This window comes from Cuculus canorus, chromosome 4 (genome assembly GCF_017976375.1).
Source record: "Cuculus canorus isolate bCucCan1 chromosome 4, bCucCan1.pri, whole genome shotgun sequence".
Lineage (NCBI taxonomy): Eukaryota > Metazoa > Chordata > Aves > Cuculiformes > Cuculidae > Cuculus > Cuculus canorus.
The window spans coordinates 55,345,981-55,370,476 of record NC_071404.1 but is presented as its reverse complement, the minus strand read 5'-3'; the positions used below and the strand labels follow the sequence as shown (position 1 = coordinate 55,370,476).

Sequence of the window (24,496 nt, the reverse complement as noted above, 5' to 3'; positions counted from 1 at the left end):
AACAAGTGTTCCTCTGCTCAAGAGTTAGGGTGCAAATTACGAAGGCATTGTGTGGTTTCACCTGCATGACCATAGAGAGGATAAGGAGGAAGTGGGATCGAAAACCTGCCTTGTCCCTAGAAGCACAAGTACCTGGCTTGCAAGGAAAAACAATCACAGAAGGGGATTTTTCCAGGAAAAATGCTGCTCTAGTTTCCAACAGGCAGTTTCCCAGACAGAATAGAAAGCTTCTGATACTCTTGAAGGGACTTAAGTCATTTTTAGAAGAAGTGAGCAGTGGATACTATGACCAGAACTACAGGGGCTCTGCCTCCAGCCAGACGGAGGAGAGGGGACAACCAGGTTTATTGGATTATACGGACTGGATGGCCTGGCACTTCAGAACCACAAGAGTATAAGGCTCAAGTGGACACCATTGTGCAACATACCTTAATGCCATCAAGCTATAAAGGGGCAGAACCCATCTGTATTTCTGGAGTAACATGGGAATCCCAACAGCTAACTGTATTGGAAGGTAAAGTGAGCCTAGCTGGGAATGAGTGGCGGAAGCATCCCGTCGTGACTGGCCCAGAAGACTTGTGCATCCTTGGCATAGACTGCCTCAGGAGTGGGTATTTCAAGACCCAAAAGGGTACTGGAGGGTTTTCGGTATAGCTGCCTTGGAGACAGAGGAAATTAAACAGCTGTCTACCTTACCTGATCTCTCACAGGGCTCTGGCATTGTGTGGTTACTGAGGGTGAAAGAACAACAGGTGCTGATCGCTACCACAATTCACTGGTGGCAGTACTGCACTGAAACTCTCTGATTCCCATCCGTAAGCTGATTTGTTGACTGGAGAGCCAAGGAGTGATCTGCAAGACTCACTCACTCTTTAATAGTCCCATATGGCCAATGCAGTAATCTAATGGAGAGTGACGACTATCAGCAGAGTAGCATGGCCTGAATGAAGTCTCGCCACCACTGAGTGCTGCTCTGCTGGACATGCTAGAACTTCAGTGTGAGCTGGAGTCGAAGGCAGCCAAGTGGTGTGCCACAACTGGTATCACTAATGTGTTTTCCTCAACCTCTTTGGCAGCAGAGCACAGGCCACAGTTTGCTTTCACTTGGACAGGCGTCCGGTAGACCTGGAATCAACTGCCCCAGGGGTGGAAACACAGCCTCATGATTTGCTGTGGACTGGTCTGGACTGCACTGGAACAAGGTGAAGCTCTAGAAGACTTGCAGTACATTGACAAGAGCATCGTATGGGGCAGCACAGCAGAAGAAATTTTTGAGAAAGAGAACAAAGTAGTTCAAATCATTCTGAAAGCTAATTTTGCCATAAAACAAAGTACAGTCAAGGGACATGTGCAGGACATCCTGTTTTTAGGAAAACAGTAGCAAGATGGGTGTCATCAGATCCCTGTGGATGTGACCAACAGAATAGCAGCTATGTCTTCACCTACTAGCAAAAAGGAAACACAAACTGTGTTAGGCATTGTGGGCTTTGGGAGGATGCATGTGTATTTCTAAGTACAGTCTGATTTCCTTTACTGATTTTACTTTCTCTTTAGCAAGTGACCTGGAAGAAGAATGATTTTAAATAGCGCTTTGAGCAACGACATGTTTTGAACAGATTAAATGGGAGATTGCTGTTGCCAGTCCAGACAGGACAAGATGTGAAGAATATGCCCTACCCCACAGCTGGGGAGACTTGTCCTATCTGGAGTTTCTGGCAGAAAGCACCAGAGGATACTTGAGGCTGACACCTAGGGGTTTGGAATTGGGGATGTAGAGGATCTGAGGTCCACTATACTCCAACTGCAAAAGTGATATTGGCAGCATATGAAGAAGTTAAAGCTGTTTTGGAAGTAGTTGGTACTAAAGCACATCTCCTTTTAGCACCTTGACTAATGGTGCTGAGCTCGATGTTCAAAGGGATGTTGTCTCTACACATCATGCAGCTGATGATATGTGGAGCAAGTGGGTCGTGCTGATCATCCAGTGGGCTTGGGTAGGAAACCAGAGTCTCCCAGGAGCCTTGTAAGTGACCATGGCCAGAAGCCAAAGATTTTGGAATATTGCTAGAGGAGGAGCTAACACATACTGAAGAGACCCCACCATATGGTGTACTGCCAGAAAAGGGAGGCTGTATGCCCTGTTCATTGATGAGTCCCGTCATATTGTTGGAAAACATAGAAGGTGAAAAGCTGCTGTGCGGAGTCCTACATGATGAGTTGCAAAAGCTGCTGAAGGACAAGGTGAAAAGACTCAGACTGCAGAGGCCAAAGCCATCCCACTGGCCTCAGATATTGCTGAATGAGAAAAAAGGCCAGTGCTCTACCTCTATACTGACTCATGGATGATGGTCAGTACCCTGTGGGGGTGGTCACAGCAATGGAAGCAGAGCAACTGGCAGTGAAGAGGCAAACCCATCTGGGCTGCCCTGATGTGGCAAGAGAATTGTGGCTCAGTTAGAGAACCTGATTTCAGAAGTACATCATGTAGATGCTCACATACCCAAGAGTTTGGCCACTGAACAACATCAAAACATAGGCAGGTGGATCAGACTGCTAAGATTGAAGTGGCCCGAGTGGATTTTGACTGGTAACATAAGGGTGAATTGTTTTTAGCTTGTTGGGTCCGTGACACCTCAGGCCATCAAGGAAGAGATTCAACATGTAGATGGGCTCATGACAGGGGCGTGAACTTGACTGTGAACACTATCTCATAGGTTATCCATGAATGTGAGGCATGCACTGCACTTAAGCAAGCCAAGCAGTTAAAGCCTCTGTTGTCTGGAGCATGATGACTGAAATATAAACATGGGTAGGCTTGGCAGATTGATAACATCAAATTCCCACAAACCTGCAAAGGCAAACGCCATATGCTTACAGTGGTGGAAGGAGCCATCAAATGGCTGGAAACATATCAAGTGCCCCATGCCACGTCCCAGAACACTATCCTGGGCTTTGAAAAGATGGTCTTGTTGTGGCATGGCATCCTAGAAAGAACTGAGTCACACAATGTGACTAATTTCCGAAACAACCTCATAGACAGTTGTGCCGAAGAGCACATCATTGAGTGGATATATTGCAAACGTACAAAAAGAACAATACAATGGACTGCTAAAAGCTACACTGAGACCAATGAGTGGTGAGACCCTCAAACACTAGGCTACATATTTAACAAAAGCCATGTGGCTAGTTAACTCTAGAGGGCCAACCGATCGAGCTCATCTTGCCCAGTCAAAACTACTGTGTGCTGTAGAAGGGGGTGAAGTCCCCACGGTGCACATGAAGAAAATGTTAGGGAAGACAGTCTGGGTTAGTCCTGCCTCAGGCAAAAGCTAATCCATCCACGGGACTGCTTTTCCTCAAGGACCTGAGTATACTCAGTGGCTGAGGCGGAAAGATGAGCAAGTCCAATGTATACCTCAAAGGGACTTGATTTTGGGTGAGAGTAGCCAATAATTTGCACTATGTGATGTTAATTGCTGTATAATATTGGATGTCATAATTTCTGTGAATGCTACATGTCATATCAAACGTATTACAGTGAGGATCACCTAGACCAGTGAAGAATGTACTTTGGTGAAAACTGAGCAAAGTGCAGTGGTGATGGAACCAGAAATGGCTTCAACAGCTGGCACCTCGCAACTTCCTCCAGATGGCATCTTCAGACCATGGACAAGAGCTATGCTAGATACACTAGCCACAAGCTCCAGATGCAGCATGCAACAATCCAACACCACACACACTCTCCTGTCCTGCATGACTGTTATGACAGACAGAGCCCAATGCCATGGAGTAAATAAACTCAATGGATATTTTGAAGGGGTGACCCATGACTATGGGTGTGATACCTGTGTGTCTGTGTATGTGTATATATATATATACACACATATATCAAGAGATAGGAAAAGTTATGATGGCCAGTTGGAAAGTGTAAGATCTGGGCGTGACATAGTACAGAATAATGGGTGGATAATGTCCTGGTTACAGCTGACAAAGGGATAATTTCCTGATTTTGGCAGGGAAAGAGTTAATTTTCACAAGAAGCTGTGAAAGGACACATCTAGGGCATCTGACTCAGCTTGGTTTTTGTTTTCCCTTGGCATTTTCTTGTGACATTGCTTCCATGGCACAGGTGCACAACTCAGGATTCCAGATCAGGAGCAGTGAGGTACTGATTTCTTGTCAGTAAGTGACTTCACATTGTGTGTCACCTATTTTGTATATCCCTTTACTATTACTGTTGTTGTAACTTTCTCTTCCTTTGTTGCTCTGTTAAATTTTTATTATCCCAACCCACAAACTGTGCCTTTTATTTTCTGGCTGCTGCTGTGGTTGTTTTGTTGCTGACTCAGGGCTAAAAACCAAGTGCCTATGTGGTTCTTTCTGACTAGCTTGGCACTAAGTTAAGCAGCCATGTGTTTTTTTGTTACTGGCCTGGGGCTAAGCAATGACATATGTGCACGTGAAATGAGTTTAGAATGTACTGTAGAATCTGTACTACAGAACAAGGAACTTTATTTTCCAGTGTGCCTAGGAAACACATGCCTCTGTGTAGCCAGATGGATCATCAAAACTGTCCTAATCGGCCGATATATGCATTGTGAAGGCAAGAAGACTCCAGCCTGCATGTGGAGCACATGAGAACTGCCTGGTTTAAATGCTTTTGAAATTGTCCCTGCTCCTGGAGAGTTCATAATATAACTCTCTGGGGAGTTATTTCCCATCCATTGTGTTGAATATGTTTTATTATCTTGACCTTATGTATATGTCATGCTGAAATATTCTAATTGTAACGTACTCGTTGCAGTGCTGTGTTTGGTTTAGCAAACTGATGTAAATGTTGCATCTTCACTCTGCAGAACCAAAAAAATGTTTCTTTCCCTGTTTGTCTCTACAGTATCTTTTTCTTTACAACTATGCTTTAAAATCAGATATAAAGAAATCAAAGAAACCTCAGATTGTGAGCTTGCCCTTAAAAAGGGAAAGCCATTGTGTTTTAAAAGTATCTGTATAATTAGAAGTTATACATATGTGAAAACTATGGATTTTTTAACTTCTTATTTTATAAATTTGTAATTTTTTTTTTAATTAATGGGTAATGATATCCATTTACTTGTGTCCAGATTTGTATCTGAAAAAAGACATCTCCTGCTATATACGAGTAAAAGTGTTCTGCAGGATTTTCAAAGCCTTTGATACATTCTGTGCTGATGAACATAAGATTACCCCTTTATTGAAAACAGCACAAATTTAAGAAACTCTAAGAAAATCTCATGCAGAGAAGATTTGAATGACTCATTATAATGCATTAGCAATTACAGAGTGACGTGGCTGAAACAAATGTAGAAGATGAAGAACTGTGATTTGTTCTTATGTCTGTACTGGGGTGTATAGTAGTATCATGACAGCATATGAACGTGTGCATAGTAGTATTGTGAATCTAGTGGCTGTTTGAAATTAATCAGAAATCTTTGGATGCCTGGGAGTTACTGTGTTTTTATCACAGAGTTTTTATCACACCTCCCCCCCCACCTTAGTAAGAGGTCAAAGTCTGGCATTTTCTTTGGGAAGGGGATGTTGACTGTAGCATCATTTAGATCCAGCAGGCCCTCTATCTCAAAGCAGAAATAAATGGAAAAATCCACACTTAATTGTAACATCTTGGCTTGTGGGTTTAGTATGCAATGTCTTATGTTATATTGACATTTGTTGTCATTGGTAAATTACATAAAGCTAAAAACATGTATGGAAACATGTATTGGAAACATGTATGAAACTTGGAAGTTTTTTGTGGTTCCATCTTCAAAAACATATGCATTCTCAGAAATTTACAATGTTAAGCAGTTTGTCATAATTATTGATATTGATATTTGGATATCAAAAGAATTCTAATGGGTGAGCGTACAATATATGTTGCTTTGGTAAAGTCCTAACATGAAACAAATCCAGAAGCTATCCTACTTCAAAGATTCTAATTTTATTTTTTAATTAAAGTGGGGGAGTAGGTTATCAGAACTGTTTTATTTGTTACTTTATTTCGGACCAGAATGATACTGGAACTGCATTTTCTTTGACTAACATCTATAAAGTGTGCAATTTCATTGTACTTAACACAGTAGGCTTTCCAGCCACTATCCCTTTTTGCTGTCTAACAATGTTGGTTAAGAATCCTGGCTACTTGCATTTCTATATATTAAAAAAGTACTTTATTTTGAAAGAAAGATATATGCCTAGTGAAGATTTGTGCATCTCCCTTGCAGCATGGTATAACATGTCTGGACTGTGTTCCAGTGATTTTTTTTTTTTTTTTTATTTTTTAAAAAGTAAAAATATGCTTGACTTAAGGCTGACAAATCAAATTAACCTGAAACTCTTCCTTTGGTAAAGATGTGCCCCTTTTGCAATGCTCTGGATGCTCAGGAGAAGCTGACAACCAATCCTGACAAGAATATTCCTTTCTTTTCCTAGATGGTTATGGAGCAAGGGAACTGGCTTGTAGGTGGGGATCTACAGGTCCTTGATCGTATTTATTGGAATGATGGACTTGATCAATACCGTCTCACTCCAGCTGAACTAAGGCAGAAATTCAAGGAAATGAATGCCGGTAGGTAAATTTTTCTTCTTTTATTTCTTCCTGCAAAGATTTATCTATATGCCTGCTGCCTCTATGCCGCAGGGGCTAGCATTGTTTCAAGGATGAGGATTTTCGATGTTCTCTTAGGTGGCGTCATTTGCCTTTTACGAGTATTAATTTCTATGATCCTTGCGTTGCCTAAATTTGAAGTGTCGATCTGCTGGAGGGTAGGGAGGCTCCAAAGAGATCTGAACAGGCTGGACCACTGTGCCTAGACCGAAGGCATGAGGTTTAGCAAGACCAAATGCCGAGTCCTGCACTTGGGGCACAACAGTCCTGTGCAGTGCTACAGACTGGGGAAGAGTGGCTGGAAAGCTGCCTAGAGGAGAAGGACCTGGGAGTGTTGATTGACAGTGACTGAACATGAGCCAGCAGTGTGCCCAGGGGGCCAAGAAGGCCAGTGGCATCTTGGCTTGTATCAGAAACAGCGTTGCCAGCAGGTCCAGGGAGGTGATTCTGCCCCTGTACTCAGCACTGGTGAGACTGCACCTTGAATTCTGTGTTCAGTTCTGGGCCTCTCACTACAAGCAGGATGTTGAGGCTCTGAAGCTTTCCAGGGAAGAGCAACGAAGCTGGTGAAGGGACTGGAGAACAAGTCTTAGAAGGAGTGGCTGAGGGAACTAGGGTTGTTCAGCCTGGAGAAGAGAAGGCTGAGGGGAGACCTTATTGCTCTCTACAACTACCTGAAAGGAGGTTGTGGAGAGGAGGGAGCTGGCCTTTTCTCCCAAGTGACAGGGGACAGGACAAGGGGGAATGGCCTCAAGCTGCAGCAGGGGAGATTCAGACAGGACATCAGGAAGAAATTTTTCACAGAAAGGGTCATCGGGCCCTGGCAGAGGCTGCCCAGGGAGGTGGTGGAGCCCCTATCCCTGGAGGTATTTAAAAGACAGGTAGATGTGGTGCTCAGGGACATGGTTTAGTGGCAGACAGGAATGATTGGACTTGATGATCCAGGAGGTCTTTTCCAGCCTGGTGATTCTATGATGCTATGATTCTAAATACACAAGAGAATCTGGTAATGCCTGAGGTTCTGAAGTTTATATTTTTGTGCATACTGGCCATGTTAATAATGCAAGAAAAGATAATTTTAATATGTGGTAGAAAGCGATTTAAAAGTTATCACGTTTGGCTAAAACCCTAGAGGTATGGTTGAATGCTGAGCTTTCATGCTTTTCTATTTTTAAATCTGTTTCATGCTGCTTCTGGGGAGCAAAGCTTATGACAGTAATGCAAGTAGACTGGTGTAATTGGAATGTGTTACAGTTAGAGCTAGCAGTTAGCTCGTAATTTTTATATTGCAGAAGAAACAAAACTGTTTTTCTTACTAAGACAGTTGTGTTAGGCAGATAAATAAGAAACTGAGTACTGTCATAAAGCAGAGAAAGTCAAACATACTGCCTTCATTGTGGCAGCAACTGGCAGGCAGCTGCTAAACACTTTGAAGTGTGAGGGAAAAGATTAACATCAAGAATGCAAACCAAGTTGCTCCTGAGCTCCTGTCTTTTTTCAGTGTGGTCAGTATTTCCAGGATCTGCAGGTTTGAGATAAGTCTTTGTTTTAGCTAGGTCCTAAATAGATATATTTGATACCTGAAAACAATCTCTTCTCTATATTTCTTTGGTTCTCTATTGGGAAACCTCTCAGTTAAGGTGATTTTGCTATCTTGCAGGGTGCCTTAGTTCATCTTAATTAGCAGAATGGAGAAAACCTGGTTGTGTTAGGTTTTTTTGTCAAAGGGCTTGTAATACTTGGAAATAGCAGTCAGTCTTACTTTGTTTTTTACTGTGCATAAACTCTGCTAAGCTGTTTAAATGAAGGGGACTTATTAAGGCACATTAAATCTGCTTTTACTTGTTTTGTTACAAACGTCCTTTTGTTCTCTTGATGATACGTCAAGCCTTTAAGACAGGTGTCATAGTTTGATTTCCTCTTAAAATTTAACTTAATATTGTGTGCTTATGCAAGTGAGAAATCCAAGGAGAAGATTATAGCTATTGTAGAAACTAACCTTTTAATGGCCTGTAACTACTACTATTATACTTTGTTTTTATAGAGTTCAGAGGAAAGATTGTACTATTTGAAGATTCTCATATAATTTTTCAGCTCTTGATAAAATAACTTGCTTTCCTAACCTCTTTTGTCTTCTTTTTTTCTCCATAGATGCTGTCTTTGCATTCCAATTACGCAATCCAGTGCACAATGGCCATGCTCTTTTAATGCAGGATACTCATAAGCAGCTTTTGGAGCGTGGCTACCGGCGCCCAGTTTTACTCTTGCATCCACTTGGCGGCTGGACAAAGGAGGATGATGTTCCTCTCATGTGGCGCATGAAGCAACATGCTGCAGTACTGGAGGAGGGAATCCTGAACCCAGAAACAACAGTGGTGGCTATATTCCCTTCCCCCATGATGTACGCTGGACCAACTGAGGTAAATGCATGAACAGCTTAAAATGCAACAAAACCCCCTTGATAGTGCTCTGAAGTATTTTGTGCTGTGCCTGATGTTTGTGCTTTGTGGGTTTTTTTTAATGGAGGGAAGAGACTAATTTTCCTTGGGAAGCCAGACTGTTAAATCTCCCTCTGTCAACAACCAGAAGATTCTTCTCTGAAGAAACTTCTGTATTGGATGGTTTTGCTGGAAATTGTGAGAGACCATATTGGATTTATGTGCTTTTTCCTTACTGTTTAAAGGGTATGGTATTGAATTAATCCTTCCTCCCTTTTTACAGTCTCTTTGAAAAGGAATTATAAGATCTGTTAACCCACAATATAGTTATTCTGAATGTTAGGATACTTAAGTTTTATGACTGTAAAGCAAAAACTTTGTAAATGGGAGTGCTATACAAAAGTTAGGAAAAATGGAAAAAACCCCAAAATTTTGTTTATTTTTTCACAAACTTAATTCAGAGAGAATTGCTCCAAGGCTTTTGTATGAAATAATTCTTTGGCATGAAATAATTCTTTGGCAACACTTTGTTTAGAAGCCAAATCTTGGGGTAGAATCCCGAGAGGTTTGTGGGAAGCAACAGAGAGAATAAATGCCCTCATTTGAGGGCAATTCCTTTAGAGGATATTGGTTCTCCATCTTATATTTTTTTCTTTTTGTCCCTCCTCCATGAATCACAGAAAGTTCAAATTCTGACTAGGCCCAAGAGGTTAACTCTGTGGTAGCTTTTTAATAGACAGGAGATCTCACCATTGAAGTTAAATTAGACAGGTGTCATTTATTTTATGCTTGCCAGTTGGCTGATCAAATGGAGCTTGCATTGCCTTTCAGTCCAGAGAAAAAACTGTAGACCTTATCTAGTTGAGCCCATGTGAGTTTGTTAGTGTAGGGAATCTTGTACTGTTCCCCACAGACCTTTTGTGAGAATTGACAGAAATCTTCTACTTCAGTCTTGTATTCATGAGCAGATGAGGAGGAACAAAATCCACAGCCCTAGAACAGAATAAGAGTTTTCTTCTAACTTGTATGGCATTCCCAGTGACCTCAGAGTACAGCCTGACAGTAAGGTTTATAGCCAAGTAATAAAGTATACTCTTCCTTTAATAATTTTCCATAGGCAATTTAAAATACGTGGGTACCAGATTTGTTTCTGTAGCACAAGAGCTTTACATAACAACAAGCAGCTTTTAGTATGGTTATCTACAGGATGGATGTGGCCTTCCAGTCTGTAAAGATTTTAATAGACATGTTTCATAAGCATAAATTTAGCATTTTTATATTTTTATCATTCCTGAAAATTACCTTGGAAGAAAAGAATCATTTGTAGAAGGGAAAATTTGCTATCAAAATGCAATAGGTTCTGAAGTAGTATGGTTGTATAGAAATAGGATAAGAGCTACTACTTTTGTCTCAAAGATGGGGTTTACTTTGTTCTACATTGTCTTAGTCAAATAGCTTCACTCACTCAAGGTGGAGTTCTTACTTGCTGTTGTCCAAAAGACAACATGAAACTGAATTTTCTTATCTGCCCTAGAATAGTTTCAGAAAATATTCTGCTAGCTGCTGTGGTATGCTGAAATTTCATTTGTATGTTCCACTCTGTGCTTGTAACATAAATATTAAAATTACTGGCATCCAGATGCTCCCATTGTACCCTGTATGCTTGAATAACAGTGGAATCATTATGTGTAATGTCTGGCTGTGGTCAAGATGAAAACCAATTATGGTACCCTCATGACCGGTTCCTAATTTCATTATCTGACTACTGATTTATAGAACTGTGTCCATACTGACTGCAAAACTTCCAGCTTGAATGGTTACTGTAATGATTAATTATAGAACGAATGTAGAATTAAGAGTTAGTTGCTGTTTTGAGAAATCACTTTTGAGCTTCTTACCTAAAGCTTTTTAACATAGAACATCATGCACAGTGGCTAAAATAGAAAACAATTACTTTATTTTATGTAAGATTTGCAGTAGGCAAGGGTAGTGGCGGTAGCTATTGTCCTGTGATTTGTGGGGTTTTCCCTTCCTGCCTCCCCTTTTTTCTTTCCCCTTTAGTGCTTGGCCGATGATTTGACAGATGTTTACTACTGTTCAAATTGTGAAGCTATTTTTACACTAGGTAGGTAGTTCCTGGTTAGGCCCTTTTAGTTTTGTGTGAAGGTGAGGCTGCACATGTAAGAAACTATTGTTATATACTTTCTGTTTTTTAAAAACTTTTTTTCTGCCTACCCTTTGGCAGATAGGGAGTTGTATAGAAGTTATAACAGTTCTTTTAGGGAAGTACCTATCGGTATGAGAACAGATTGACATTTCCTGAAGTGATGTAATTTAATACTTATTTTACTTTTTCTGTACTGTACAGTTAAATTTTCTATTGAAAACATTACTTATAAAAATTAATTAAGAAAACTTACCAACAGCAATATCTGAAAATTGTCATAAGTGTAACATATCTAACAGTCTCGAATCCAGCAAATACTGCAAACAGTCTTTGGGAGAAAAAAAAAATCCTTGAACTGTATCTAGTAAGAGATGCATTTTTAAATAACTTGAAAGGATTTCTTTGGTTGCAAGGTGCAGATGATTGAATAGTCTGTGTGTGAAATTTCCTTTAAAGTATATATATATATATATTACCTTCAGTAGTAACTGAACTACAAGGAAAAAAGTAAAAATCATTAATTATGAAACCACTCAATTGAAAATGTGCATTGACATAATGCCGTAAAGCTGTTTGTCAGTATTTACAATACTTCCAATACTAGCATCCAGGCAAAATTTCGGTAAAGCTAAATTTTCTGATTTTGACATGGGTTCCTCCCCAGTTCATATAGATGTGTTAGAATCAAATTATTTTAAAATGATCAGGGAAAAGTGACGAAGTATTTACCAAAGCTGGAGTTGCTTCATCAGTTTTCATCTTGGAAGCTTTTGGTATAAACCGGTAGTCTTAGTGCTCTGAAAGCCTTTTCCAAGCATTTATGTGTAGTATGTATCTAGTTTCTATGTCCTTTGGGTCTTAATATTGACAAAGACTATTAAGTCCTGCCTCGACAACAATCTTGACACATGCACTGGGTGAAAATGCTGAGGATGAGTAGTTTTTCTTTTTGCATGTGTAGATAGGTTGATTAGATTACTCACGAACACTATGTTGAAGTAGCCTGCCTTGTCTTTCTTCTGATGGGATGTTTGGTAGCTACCTATTGGTCAGAGTGCCTTTCTAGAGAAAATACTGTGATTAAAATAGAATGACATGCAGCCAGATCCCTGTAAGGTCCCCAAAACAGCTGCTTTCGTGTTAATCTTTCTATATAAAAGGAAAGGGATAGAGGGTGACAACATCTGGAAGAACTGAGCTAAGAAATGGATGAGCTCCATCTTTCTTGCACTGATTGTACTGTTCCAAACTCTGCACTAAATTAACTTTTAAAGTATCCTGATGTGCAAATGAAACAAGAGAGTATTATGTCTTACTTGTAAGTTTGGCGATTCACATAATTGCTTCTTTGTTCTGTTGTGGCTCCATAGTAAAAACAATTTCTTATTAGCAAAAACATGGTAACTGTACAATGTGTGCACATTTTAAGGGTTGTATTTTGACTGTTTTCTTCTGTAAAACCTGTTTTTCCCTGTCTCTGTCCTAGGTTCAGTGGCACTGTAGATCACGGATGGTTGCAGGAGCCAACTTCTACATTGTAGGGCGAGATCCAGCAGGGGTGCCACACCCTGACACCGGGAAAGATCTGTATGAACCAACCCATGGTGCCAAAGTGTTGACAATGGCTCCAGGCCTCCGAGCACTGGAAATTGTACCCTTCAGAGTTGCAGCTTATAATAAGAAAAAGAAGTGCATGGATTATTATGACTCTGATCAGTAAGTTGTATTTTCATTTGAATACTTTTTGAGCAATAGCTGCTTTCTTACGCCGCCTCTCACATAAGAAAATATTTTTAACTAAATTCATATTGCTCAAAGATGGCAATGTTTTAGATCTGGTTTTAGATTACAAAGACAACTTGACTTCAGCAGGATTTGAGTGGGGTTTCACAGCACAACTAGTCTGATCCAACTTTGACTGCCACTGGAAGCTGCCCTTTTCCTGCCAGATACTGGAGTTCCTCTAATTCTGAAACATGTTGACGCTAATTGCTAAATCCACAGAAAAATATACTACTTATTAGGATTGAAAGATTAGCTTTCTGCTGGTTTATTTTTCTAAATTTGCTTCTCAGGTGTCAAGTATGCATCAGATATGACGAAAGAGAAACAATAAGAGAGTGCAGCAGGGAGAAGACAGTGGATAAAAGCGGGTGAAAAATCACTGTTTGTTCTGCTCAACAATAATGCTAAATGGTGCCCTAAGTCCACTGTGCGTATTAGGGTTTTCAGCTCTTTTTTTTTTTTTGATCCAGTTACAGGACAAGTAATTTTGCCTTCTGCATGTTCCAATATTATTTTTCACTTGTGTAGCATAGTGGAATCCAAAACTCAGTGTGTGTGTTGCTGTGGTGCTAATGAGTAGGATTGGGAAGGTGACTTGTCATTTTAGTTCAGGCCTCTTTATTCAGATTACTGAACTGTACATTTGTTCTACGTCAAACTGCATTTGAAATTTGTACTGAAATACAAACTGTCAAGGAAAATGATTTTTCTAAAAATAATTGTATTTTTTATTTTCTGACAATTTCCTACTGCTTCTAACTGAAGGAATGTGTCTATACCACACAGTTCATCTTTGAATGGGATGGATTGATCTGTAAAAATGAACCAATCTCTTATCTCTTGTTCTTCAGATGCTTATGCTGCAGTTAATCTAAGTATAAGTCTCCAAGGATGTCACTGTGTCTTGTGGCAATCAACCAAAAAGTTTTATTCCTCAGCTTCTGTCTTTCTTACCATGTATTATGTTTATTAGTAGGTAAGCTTAAGCTTGATTGTAGGTTATGTAACCACTTCATATTTCAGCAGTAAATTCCAAGGACCTGAATTAGTCTGCTGTTATTTTTAAAAGCAGCAAAGTCTTATTGTCTTTTACATAACTGAATATAATTTTATGGCATGTTCTGTTATTTGGAGTTCATAAGGACCATGATAAAAGCAAATATATTGAAACTCAACAAGGATTAAAGTAGTTTCACTGTGTATTACTCTAGGACATTCATAAGTGTTTAGAAATTTCGTGATTTTCTACATTGCAGATGTTTTAAAATTGAAGTTAATCAGGGAGGCTTATTTAGCAGTTGTAGTTTGCTGATGTTGTTCTTCCTTCCTCCTCCCTCCCATACAGGCAGCATTCGCAGTGTAAGGTTCTCCTTAGGGCTGTGAAACTTCACCTTGGATGGCATTGCCACAGTGTTTTTTTTAATCTCAAGTGAAACTTTGGACAGTAGCAACAGATCAGACCTATGCTTACATATGGTATTTTCATTAGGAGAAATGAGAGGGAAGGATACTCCTAGCGTATACAACATTAAAATATTTTCCTGAACTTATTGCCTCTTAGCTAGCTGTTGAACGCTTCACCACCTTTGTGCCTTTTGTTATTTGAGATGCATCTAGAACTCCTCATTGTTGTACATGTTAACTATATTGTGAGGTCAAGATCGCTACTTTTATGCAAACTTGTCTACATTTTAACATAAGGGTCAAAAGGCTGTTGTAGTAGGTACTATGAGTATTTGTCCTGTTTGTTGTCCAAGTAATTCAGCGAGTTTTAGAAGATAAATGCACAAAGATTAAAGCGAAATAGTTATACTGGTCTGTCACTTATTAATAATTTGTAATAGAAGGGGAGTTGCAATGTGAGAGGACAGAATTCCCATTACAAGGAACAGAAAGTCTTTGTAGAAAAACATTGATTCTGTGATCATTGATCCTCTACTCTTAGCAGGATAGATTTGATTTAGATCACAAGGACCAAAATTGAACATCTCTCATGATAAAAAAAGGAAGATCTGTGATAACAGATTTTGCCTTTTGTCACAGACTCGATTATGTGCACCCTATTATCATCGTGCTTGTGGGGACCCTTTGGTTTGAGGTGTTTTCTTTGTTGTTGTTGTTTCTGTCACTGTCTTGGAAAATAGACCATGCTACTATTCGTGTGCAGTTTTGTCTTGCTACTGTCAGAACGTAAGACCCCTTGTCTTGTCCTCCCCTGGATACTGTTTGTAAACTAGAGGGTAGACTGGAGTGTTGCAGCAATCCTCTAGGTGGCAATGCGGACACATGCAAACTCCCTGAAGAGAGAGCCTTTGTTCCATAGAAAGAACACTGTGGTTAGGCTCTAGACAGAGTTGGAGCTTGGATGGGTGCAACTGACTGCATCTCAAGATGGTTTGTGTAACACCAAAAATGTGGCAGACTCTGGCACCGTGTGGTGTTTGACTCTGTATGGTGGATGGCAGGGAATAAAGGATTGTCTGGACATATGTGAGTATTAGTACTGGTGGAAGACCCTTGGGTGTGAAGTAGTGATGTTCATGGAAATCTTTCCTGAGCTCACCACTTACCTGGTAAAAAACATGGCATGGAAATGTGGGAAAGAGGGTAGTATGTATAGAAGCATTGGTCTGGCTTGTTTTGGAAATGGGTAACTTGATTTCTGTTGCACCTTTCTCAGTTCTTTGAGAGTTGGAGACTTGACAGCCCGCTAGACAGTTCAAGAACTTGTACCACTAATGAATGCATGGAAGGTTATGGCAAGTGGGTTTCCCTTGGACTGAGCTGTCACCGAGCTGCTGTCTTAGCAGCTGTCTTAGCTGCTGAAGTAGTTATTCTCTCCCTGAATGGTCATCTCTTCTATTCTTTCAGGCCTCCTAGACTCCTCTGTCTGGGAAGGTGCTCGTGAGAAGCCATAATGGACACCACCTGCTGTCTTGTGTGTTTCTCTCATTTGGCAGAGTTGGACCCATACCTGGCTTGACAGCAAAGACATGCAGAGGTTATTGCAGTTGGGCTCTTTGCTGATATTAGTGATTTGTCTTTCTGCTTTTGAAGGCAACCCCAAGCCATGGAGGCAACGGGGGGATGAATCTTTAGCTGTTGGTGAGAGGTTACCAAAACCTTGATCCAGCTGCCAGAAGGATGTCTGATAAGCATCTACACATACTTCCATTTGTAAGGCAAGGCAGGGAGGGTCCTGGTTGTATGCAGGGATAATCATGGACCGTTGTGTGTGATGAAAGAGGTTAAGAAAAGGCTGATGTAAAAGCCTTTCTACCGGTTGCACAACAATTGTATTTGTAAAGTGGTGCACAAAATTTAATTTGTATAAATTGTTTGGCTGAAGTTACTCTTTAAAATATTGAGACCTGTGAAAAAACAGTGACTTGAAACTATTTATATTTACCTCAAAAAGGCACCACAATTTTTAATCTGTTTCTTGCACATCTTAGAACTAGGTTTAGCACCTCATGGAGCCACAACTTTAAAATGTATTTTTGAAAAAGGTGTGTCTAAAACTAAGATTTAGGACAGAGATTTGAGGAATGCTTTTGAAATGATTGTACAGCAGCACAGGCAGATTTAACTTAGTTTTATTTTCCTTTGGTCAAAATGAGGATAATAAAGAAGAAAATTCCCTTTTTACTGTTGCTTAATTCACATAGCAAGCCTAATGTAAGTTTCTGTAGGAAGTTTGCGCATTTCCACTTGCATAGGATTCTGAAGAAATAATACTTATAGAAACTAGTATGAATATTGCTACAGTCCTTTGCTTATCATAGTTTTTACCCTTTTAGCTTTCATAGAATTTTGGATCAATAATTGAATATGTCCAAACATGTTTTGGGAAAGTTTATAGAAATAATTCTAGTTATAATGGAGAAATTTCAAACAAATGTCTGATCTGTGAACCACCATTAGACTGTACTGTAAAAAAGAAAAAAAAAAAACAACCAAAGGAGAAAGCAACCAAGAAGAAACAACAGCACCCATGAAAAAATTCCTACTCAATGCTGAAATCCCTTCCGAAAAACATTTAGTGTGTTTCTCCAGCCAAAAGGGCCTCTCAAACGGTTACCACAGACAAGTGTAATTTGGTATCGTGGCTTAATAATAGTAGTTGTTTGGGTGAGCAGAGATTCCCAATTCTTTACAGGAGAGCAGTCTTATAAAATGCAGCCACAGACTGCTGCTGAGAAAAAACTCAATTAAGAAAGGAAATTATTCTGGCAATTAAAAAAGCCACAACAGTGTCTGGAAAAATGGATTTTGTTTTTTTTTTGTACTGAAGGAAAACCAATGAGATCATTTTGGCTAAAAGGAACCCATAAGCAAGGTTACTGGAGCAGATTGTTCATGTAAAATGTGAATGAAGAATGGGTATCTGTGAATAGGAGAGATTTTAATGCTACATAGTTTATTCCCAAGACCTTCAATATGGTTGTCAGGACTGCTTTAATCTATGAAGTTATATTTACAGGACAGGGATTCCAACTAAGTACATGCTGTTCCCAAATTTGTTTGGTGCGATACCTGTTTTTTAAAGTGATGAAGACATAGATAAGCATACTTGACTGTCCTCCTTACTCAGTTAACGTTAGTATACAATTCTTTGACTCAGTCTTCACTCAACACACACTGCACAAGTTACAGAAGGCAAAGGTAGGGACTGGGGGAATAAGATGTTCCCACAGTAGGAGAAGATCAGGTGTGAGACTAGCTAAGGAACCTGAAGGTGGAAAAGTCATAGAATCATAAAATGGTTTGAGTTGGAAATGACCTTAAAGATCATCCAGTTCCAAGCCCCCTGACTTGGTCAGGGACACCTCCCACTAGGTCAGGCTGCCCAAGGCTCCATGCAGCCTGGCCTTGAATACTTCCAGGGATGGGGCATCCACAACTTCCCTGGGAAACATGTGCCAGTGCCTCACCACTCTCATAGTGAAAAATATCTCCCTAATATCTAATCTAAATCTTCCCTCTTTCAGCTTGAAGCCATCACATCTCATCCTATCACTGCACTCCCCGATAAAAAGCCCCCTTTAAGTGCTAGAGGGCTGCTATAGGGTCTCCCCAGAGCCTTCTCTTCTCTAGGCTAAACAAGACCAACTGTCTCAGCCAGTCCTATAGGAGGTGCTCCAGTCCTCTGATCATCTTCATGGTTCTCCTCTGGACTCATTCTAACAGATGTCTTTCCCATGCTGAGGACTCCAGAACGGAACACAGTGTTCCAGGTGAGGTCTTACAAGAGTGGAGGGGCAGAATCTCCTCCCTCAACCTGCTGATCACACTTCTTTTGATGCAGCCCAGGATACAGTTGGCTTTCTGGGCTGCAAGTGCACTTTGCCAGTTCATGTTAAGCCTCTCATTCACCAACACCGCCAAGTCTTCAGGGCTGCTCTCAATCCATTCTCTGCCCAGCCTGTATTTGTGCTTGCGGTTGCCCATGTACAGCATCTTGTACTTGGCCAGGTTGGATGAGGCTTTGAGCAACTTGAGCTAGTGGAAGTTGTCTGTGCCCATGGCAGGGGGATTGAAACTGGATGATCCTTAAGGTCCCTTCCAACCTAAACCATTCTATGATCCTATCATTTAGATTACACTGAGAACCTAGAGCAGCTCAGAAGACTTAAGCCCTCCTGCCAGTCAGAAAGGGATTTCATTCACAGCAGATGAACTATTTGCTTTGCATGGGTTAATATTAATCTCATCATTATATTTTACTTTCACAAATAGTTTGTTCATGGCCAGTTAGGTTTTGAACCTAGCTGATACTAGCTGGTTCATTCCGCATCATGGAGCATTCCCAAGGTATAACATAGACTGACATAACAAAAACCTGACAGTGTAAGGGACAACATTCTGTTCCTGTAGGAGTTGTGGTGTAAGTCATGACTTGGTGCTGCAAAGGCAAATACAAATTCAGTGAAAATTCTTCTAAAAAGGCTTATAGAGTTCGATTTCACCTTATGAAAGATCCTGTTCAGGAAGTGTGGAATTGGAGAAGAACGGCTATTAAAGGGATGAAATTTATATAAGGAGACTGTGAATTGTCCTAGGAGTTAATCAGGCTTCAACTTCAACAGTAGAGTAGAGCATGACAGTTGTTTTGAAGCCAGACTAGGGTGAATAAGTTATATTATTGTCGTATTTCCATACATTTGTTTCCAAACTGTGTATTTTTTATGAATAGGCAATACTATGAACAAATGGTCTGTACTTTCGTAATGAGTCTTGTATTTAAGAGTGATTTCTGAAGACCTTGAAAGTGCCAGGCATTGCCCTTGACAGAGGATGAAGGGGAATTCCAAGAAGGGAATTTGCACAGTGCTAGATACCCTAACAGGTCAGGGTTTCCAAGATTATGACTGATTTTTAGTGTTCACAAGTGAAAAATTATGGAATATATTTTATACTTCAATTAAACCAATAGGGAATAATTCCATTGAAATGGAAAAAATATTCTCCTCAGTCACTGTATTGAGGTACTGTACTGACAGCTCAGAGATATGGCAGAGGTTTTTGGTAGGACTGTAGGCACCTTCATGCAGCTGTTTTGCACTTGAAAACTGGTGATAGCTTCTTTGTTTTGTCACAAGAACTGTAAGGGCTTTGAAATCTTGGTGTCATATTCTTAGCGTGTTTGAGATCATAACAAGGAGCTGTTGTTGTTGGGGCCACTTTCAGTTGTACAGTAAAAAATAACTACTGAATGCACAAAAAAAGGAAAACCCATTTAACAGATTATAACATTAGTCTTTGTAAAAGAAAGAAATGAATGAATTGGTGTGTGAGTTCTTAATACTCTGCATGGTTTGTAGTGTCCTTTGAGTCTCATGCTCAGTTACTATGAATAGTTTAAATTTTAATTAACAGCACAAATTTGTTCCTGTGTTATTCTGAATGAATCATTTTCTTCTTTTGAAATGTAAAATATTATCTTATGCACCTATGGGTTTCTGTATATGGCTCTGTGTGTGGAAGGAGGGCACAATCTGAAGTTCAAGAAAAGATTCCTTTTCTCTTATTTGTTGCATGCGTGAGAACACAGCAAGGTTACATAATTTCTGTCTGCCTGGCCCTGTCTTCCCTAAGTAAGGATGTTTCATAGTGTGTGTGTATATAAGGCTTTTTCCACACTGTGAATGTAATAGGGTTCTAGGATGCTTTGCCATGGAGCAAAATACCAGTATTAATTAAATATGTTTCAAGACTGGTTTTCTGTTGACAAGTTTTTGTTGTGGATTTATTTCTGCCTTTTTTTTCCTCTTTCTTTTGGAGAATACTTTTAATTGTGTTGGCACAAAGTATTACATCAATTCTGGTCAATCTCAATTGGTAGTAAAAGGTCAAATCAATGTTACGAGCTTTTATTAACACACAACGTGGCTCAAAGAAAGCTAATGCCAGCAGCCACTAAGTAAAAATTTCAAAGCGGCTTAAATTCCGTGCTCAGAAAAGACTTGGGTTAAGTTTCATTGAGAGTCATTCCAAATCTCACTTAAGAATGGAATTTGGATGTCTTTAGCATTTACATTTCATAGCAGATTTAATGGTCAAATGTTTTCCCCTCTTATGTTCTGTTCAAATCCTTTTCATGTAGAGTAACTCCTAATATCCTCAAAATTCACTATGAGCAAAATTACTTGATTCTTCTTTCTGGTTTCTCTTTCCACAAAATCAATTACTCATGCTGATCTGTTTTATTTCAAAACACTCGTGGTTCACATCACACCACAGTGCCAGTCATGATAAGGTATTTCGGCTTAGCCGAAAGCTTGGATTCTGATATTCAAGATATTTTATTTTTACCATTTGTAAAGACAAGGAGTATTGAGTCATTATTCAAACACTCTGTTTTAGGTATGAAACTGGAGATTAAACTGAAAACAATAAAATTGTAAATGCAGTAATTTTTAAAAGGGCAAAAATTACTGTGTTGATTCAGCATACAGTGTATATTGCCAAAGCTCCATTTGAGTCACTTTAGTGATTACTAGCTAAGGTAGTTTTTTTTTCAAAGAAAATCTTATGAAAAAAAGAGAAGCTTGGGATTAATGAGAGGGCATCATTAGTACTTTTGCACTTCTAAATAGTATTGTTGAAACATTTCTAGGAATGTTATGAGATGCTGTGAAGGTAGTGTTTCTTAAGTGATCCTCGCTCATGTTTTTCATTCATTTTCTTATAGTTTCTACAGATCTTCTTAGCTTTTTTCATGTTTCTCTCTTTCTTGATATCTCTGATTCCCAGAGCTGCTTTTCAGGGATAACAAGCTAAAGGAATTGTCTTAATGAGGCAAGCTTATGTGACATATCTAAATTTATTGTCTTAGTACTTTTATTTCTCTTGTGGGACAAGAGAGGAAGTTGAGTGCTTTACTGTAAACTTAACAGGCAAGGGGGAGAGGGGGCTAAAGCAACTATCATTTTTTTTTTTTTAGTAAAAAACTTTAGTATTCATACCACACTGTGGAGAAAACCACACATGGATAAACTTTATAGTACTTGCTTTACTTTTCTTTTTCTGATCACATGAAGACTTAGAATTTTTTTTGCTAGAATAAACCAGGCTTATCTCTTGCCCACATATATTTTACAGATACAGTTCTTTGCAAAGATCCTGAGTTACCTTCAAGCAGTATTCGTAAGCCGTAGCCATCTCTCTGTCAAGGAACACATTTTTCAGGTGTTGTAAATAGTGGTGACAACTTTTTCTCCCATTGGCTTACATTGACTTTAAGTTTTCATTTTTGTGATTTATGATTTTGCAGAATTGAAGCACAGTAGGTTTTTTTACTTTGTTGTGAGACTTCAGGAAGCCACAGTCCTGAATTGAGGGCAGTAAGAAAAGAGCATGTATGGTAGTGCTGTAGTGTAATTGTATATAATCAAAATAAAAAAGTTATGGAGCTAGAGGTTTTGTGAAAGGGAACTGTGGAATGCTGTCTAGGTCTTGCTAACTTCCATACCCTGCTGAGCATATCTCAGCACTTAAAGTCAAGTTCTGCCCTCTGATGCACAGACCTGGCTCTTATTTCTAAGGCTTGTGCATCTGAGATCAATGCTTGACTTTTATTTCAAACAGGAAAGAATGAGCAATGTGTACATGTTGCAGATTGAGCAAATAGCACAAGTAAAATGGCATATTTAATTTAAGAATTTGCTTTAGAGTATTTGGTAGAATGCTCGCATTCTCATCTTGCTTTTACCGTTTCAGTCCTGTGAGGAGTAAGATTTTAACTTGTAGAGCTTTTGCTGCTTATGACCACATATCTGAGAAGTTAATATTAATTTAGATTGTCATGTCAACAATGATAAACAATCCTTATCTGGGTTCATTTGTGCATTTGTCCAATTGAATTTTGGTTTTTTTTTAGGGAAGAACGTCTTTCGGGAAGGTATTTTTACTATTTCCCTGCTTCTTTCTTTATTTTGAACTTTTTGTGCTATGTTACTGGTATGCATATATATGTATATGCATGTTCAGTGGCTTGCAATAGCTCAGCTGCAGAGGTTGCCCCTAAACTCTGAGGCTTTTACTTTTTCTGTCCTGCACACTGTCCTTCACTCAGATTGTGTGGAGTGTTGTTTTTTCATGTTCTCTAGCGACACTGGAATGACTGCCTTCAACCAGCGCATAGGCTGGTCTAGTGCCCTGGCAGGGTGGAGTGCGAAATAGGATGGCTGCTGTTGCTTGGCTGAAGGCTGAGACTGAAGGTGGAGGAGATTGGTTCTCTCTCAACAGCAGTTCCTCATTTCCTCATAGAAAGCAAGCCAGGCTAGATGGAAACACAAACTCAGTTTGGTCCATAGGAGATCTGTTGCACAATGCTGCTAAACTTCAGGAGTTACCTAAGCTGAATATTGTAGAGGGTGTATATTCTAGAGATTTTCTGGCATTGCTGGCCAAATGTCTGGTAGTGACGGTTGCTATACAGCATTATACTCCTAAGAAGAAATTTAAAGTATCAAGAAAGCAGAAAAAGTATGAACAACTTTGCCTGCTTTTAAAATGTGTTCTTTTTATCTCCCCCCTCTCCTCCCCTCGCTCCTCTCCCTTCTTACCCTCATTCCTACTTTCTCAGCCATGAAGACTTTGACTTTATATCGGGGACCCGCATGCGCAAGCTGGCTCGAGAAGGACAAAACCCACCGGAAGGCTTCATGGCTCCTAAGGCTTGGACTGTGCTGACAGAATACTACAAATCCTTGGAGAAGGCTTAGGCCTCTTATTAACTGCAGATCAACCTTAGACGCCTGATTTATTTACGAGAAGGGGACCACACAGTCACCGTTCATGTTGCTTTGTTGTGGCGTCTGTCAGGAAGTTCTCTGAAAACAGACTCTTTCTTCCTAACTTAGCATCATTCTTCGCCTGTCCTTATGGGTTCTATTATGTCCTGGCACCTAACTAGCTGCTGGTTTTAATGTTTTCTCTTTTATTACAGTTAATATTCTTTCAGTAGGATTTTTAACTCTTGTCTTTTTTTTTATATTTTACTGCCTCTGTCCTATGAGTTCTGCAGATGTTAAATAGATGCAGCTTTTTTCATATGTTATTTAAACTGCTGTGTAGTGTTTGGTTTTATTAGTTTGTAGGAGAAAATGTAATGGTTAGATCCTTAACTATTGATAGATTATCTATAAATTTAAAAAGTAAATGAGTTTTAAAACACCTATAAAAGCATTCTCATCTTTATCTCATGATCATCTCCAGAAGCTTTCAACTTTAATTTCTCATTACGTGTAATCAAACCCCAGACTTTTAAAATGTTTAATTAAACTTTTGCTTTCTTTATTTAGTTTTGGAATTGATTGAGTTGTCTGGTGATTCTGTTCTGCTGTGGACCTGTGAAGATGGCCAAGTAATGAATGATAGAAAATATCTGGTTTTCACTTTGAACTGATGTGCTTGTTGCCATAGGTATCAGTGGGGAATGTTTTATTTCATTTGGTAGAACTTCGCAGTTTTTGGTTTCAGTTATATTTGTTCAGCCTGCTACAACTTCAAAAAAAGGATGACAGACCAACCTTGAATTCATGTTTAATTATTGCAAGAAAAATAAAACAAATCTTTCAATCTTGGCATTTCCTGTGGTACAAATACTTAGTCCTGAGGTTAATTTTCTGGCTGTTTTTCAAAGTCTGCAAACAGTAATCCTCTTCTCTTGGTTCAGCTTTGCTTGCTTGAAAGACAAAGCACATGTTGTTCTTCTGGGATTCTTCGAAAATCCTGAAGTTGGTTAATTAAATATGTGAAACATTAACTGCTAAGGGAAAACATAGAAATGTAAAACAGCAGAAGTGTTAACACTGACCAATTGAGAGAGTAAAACCATGCTGCTGGGGTTAGTATTGATTCTATGATTTGCAGGTAATCAGTGGAACAGTCATAACCTCTCTTGGCCTATTAGCTACAAACTGTCTCATCTCATTGTCAGAGGAACTTACTTTTCTGTTG

The 24,496-nt window shown here is 39.4% G+C and overlaps 1 protein-coding gene across 2 annotated transcripts in view; it reads left to right on the top strand.

The window, feature by feature from the left end:
- The window catches only part of PAPSS1 (3'-phosphoadenosine 5'-phosphosulfate synthase 1), a 53,878-nt gene extending 29,755 nt beyond the window's left edge, over nucleotides 1-24,123 (top strand). For both annotated transcript variants that reach the window (XM_009564990.2, XM_054065103.1), the window contains exons 9-12: nucleotides 6,466-6,601; nucleotides 8,792-9,060; nucleotides 12,732-12,961; nucleotides 23,121-24,123. In XM_009564990.2, coding sequence (XP_009563285.2) covers nucleotides 6,466-6,601; nucleotides 8,792-9,060; nucleotides 12,732-12,961; nucleotides 23,121-23,259 — 774 coding nt within the window. In that variant the 3' untranslated portion in view covers nucleotides 23,260-24,123. The remainder of the gene's footprint in view (nucleotides 1-6,465; nucleotides 6,602-8,791; nucleotides 9,061-12,731; nucleotides 12,962-23,120) is intronic.
- The last annotated feature ends 373 nt before the right edge of the window (nucleotides 24,124-24,496 follow it).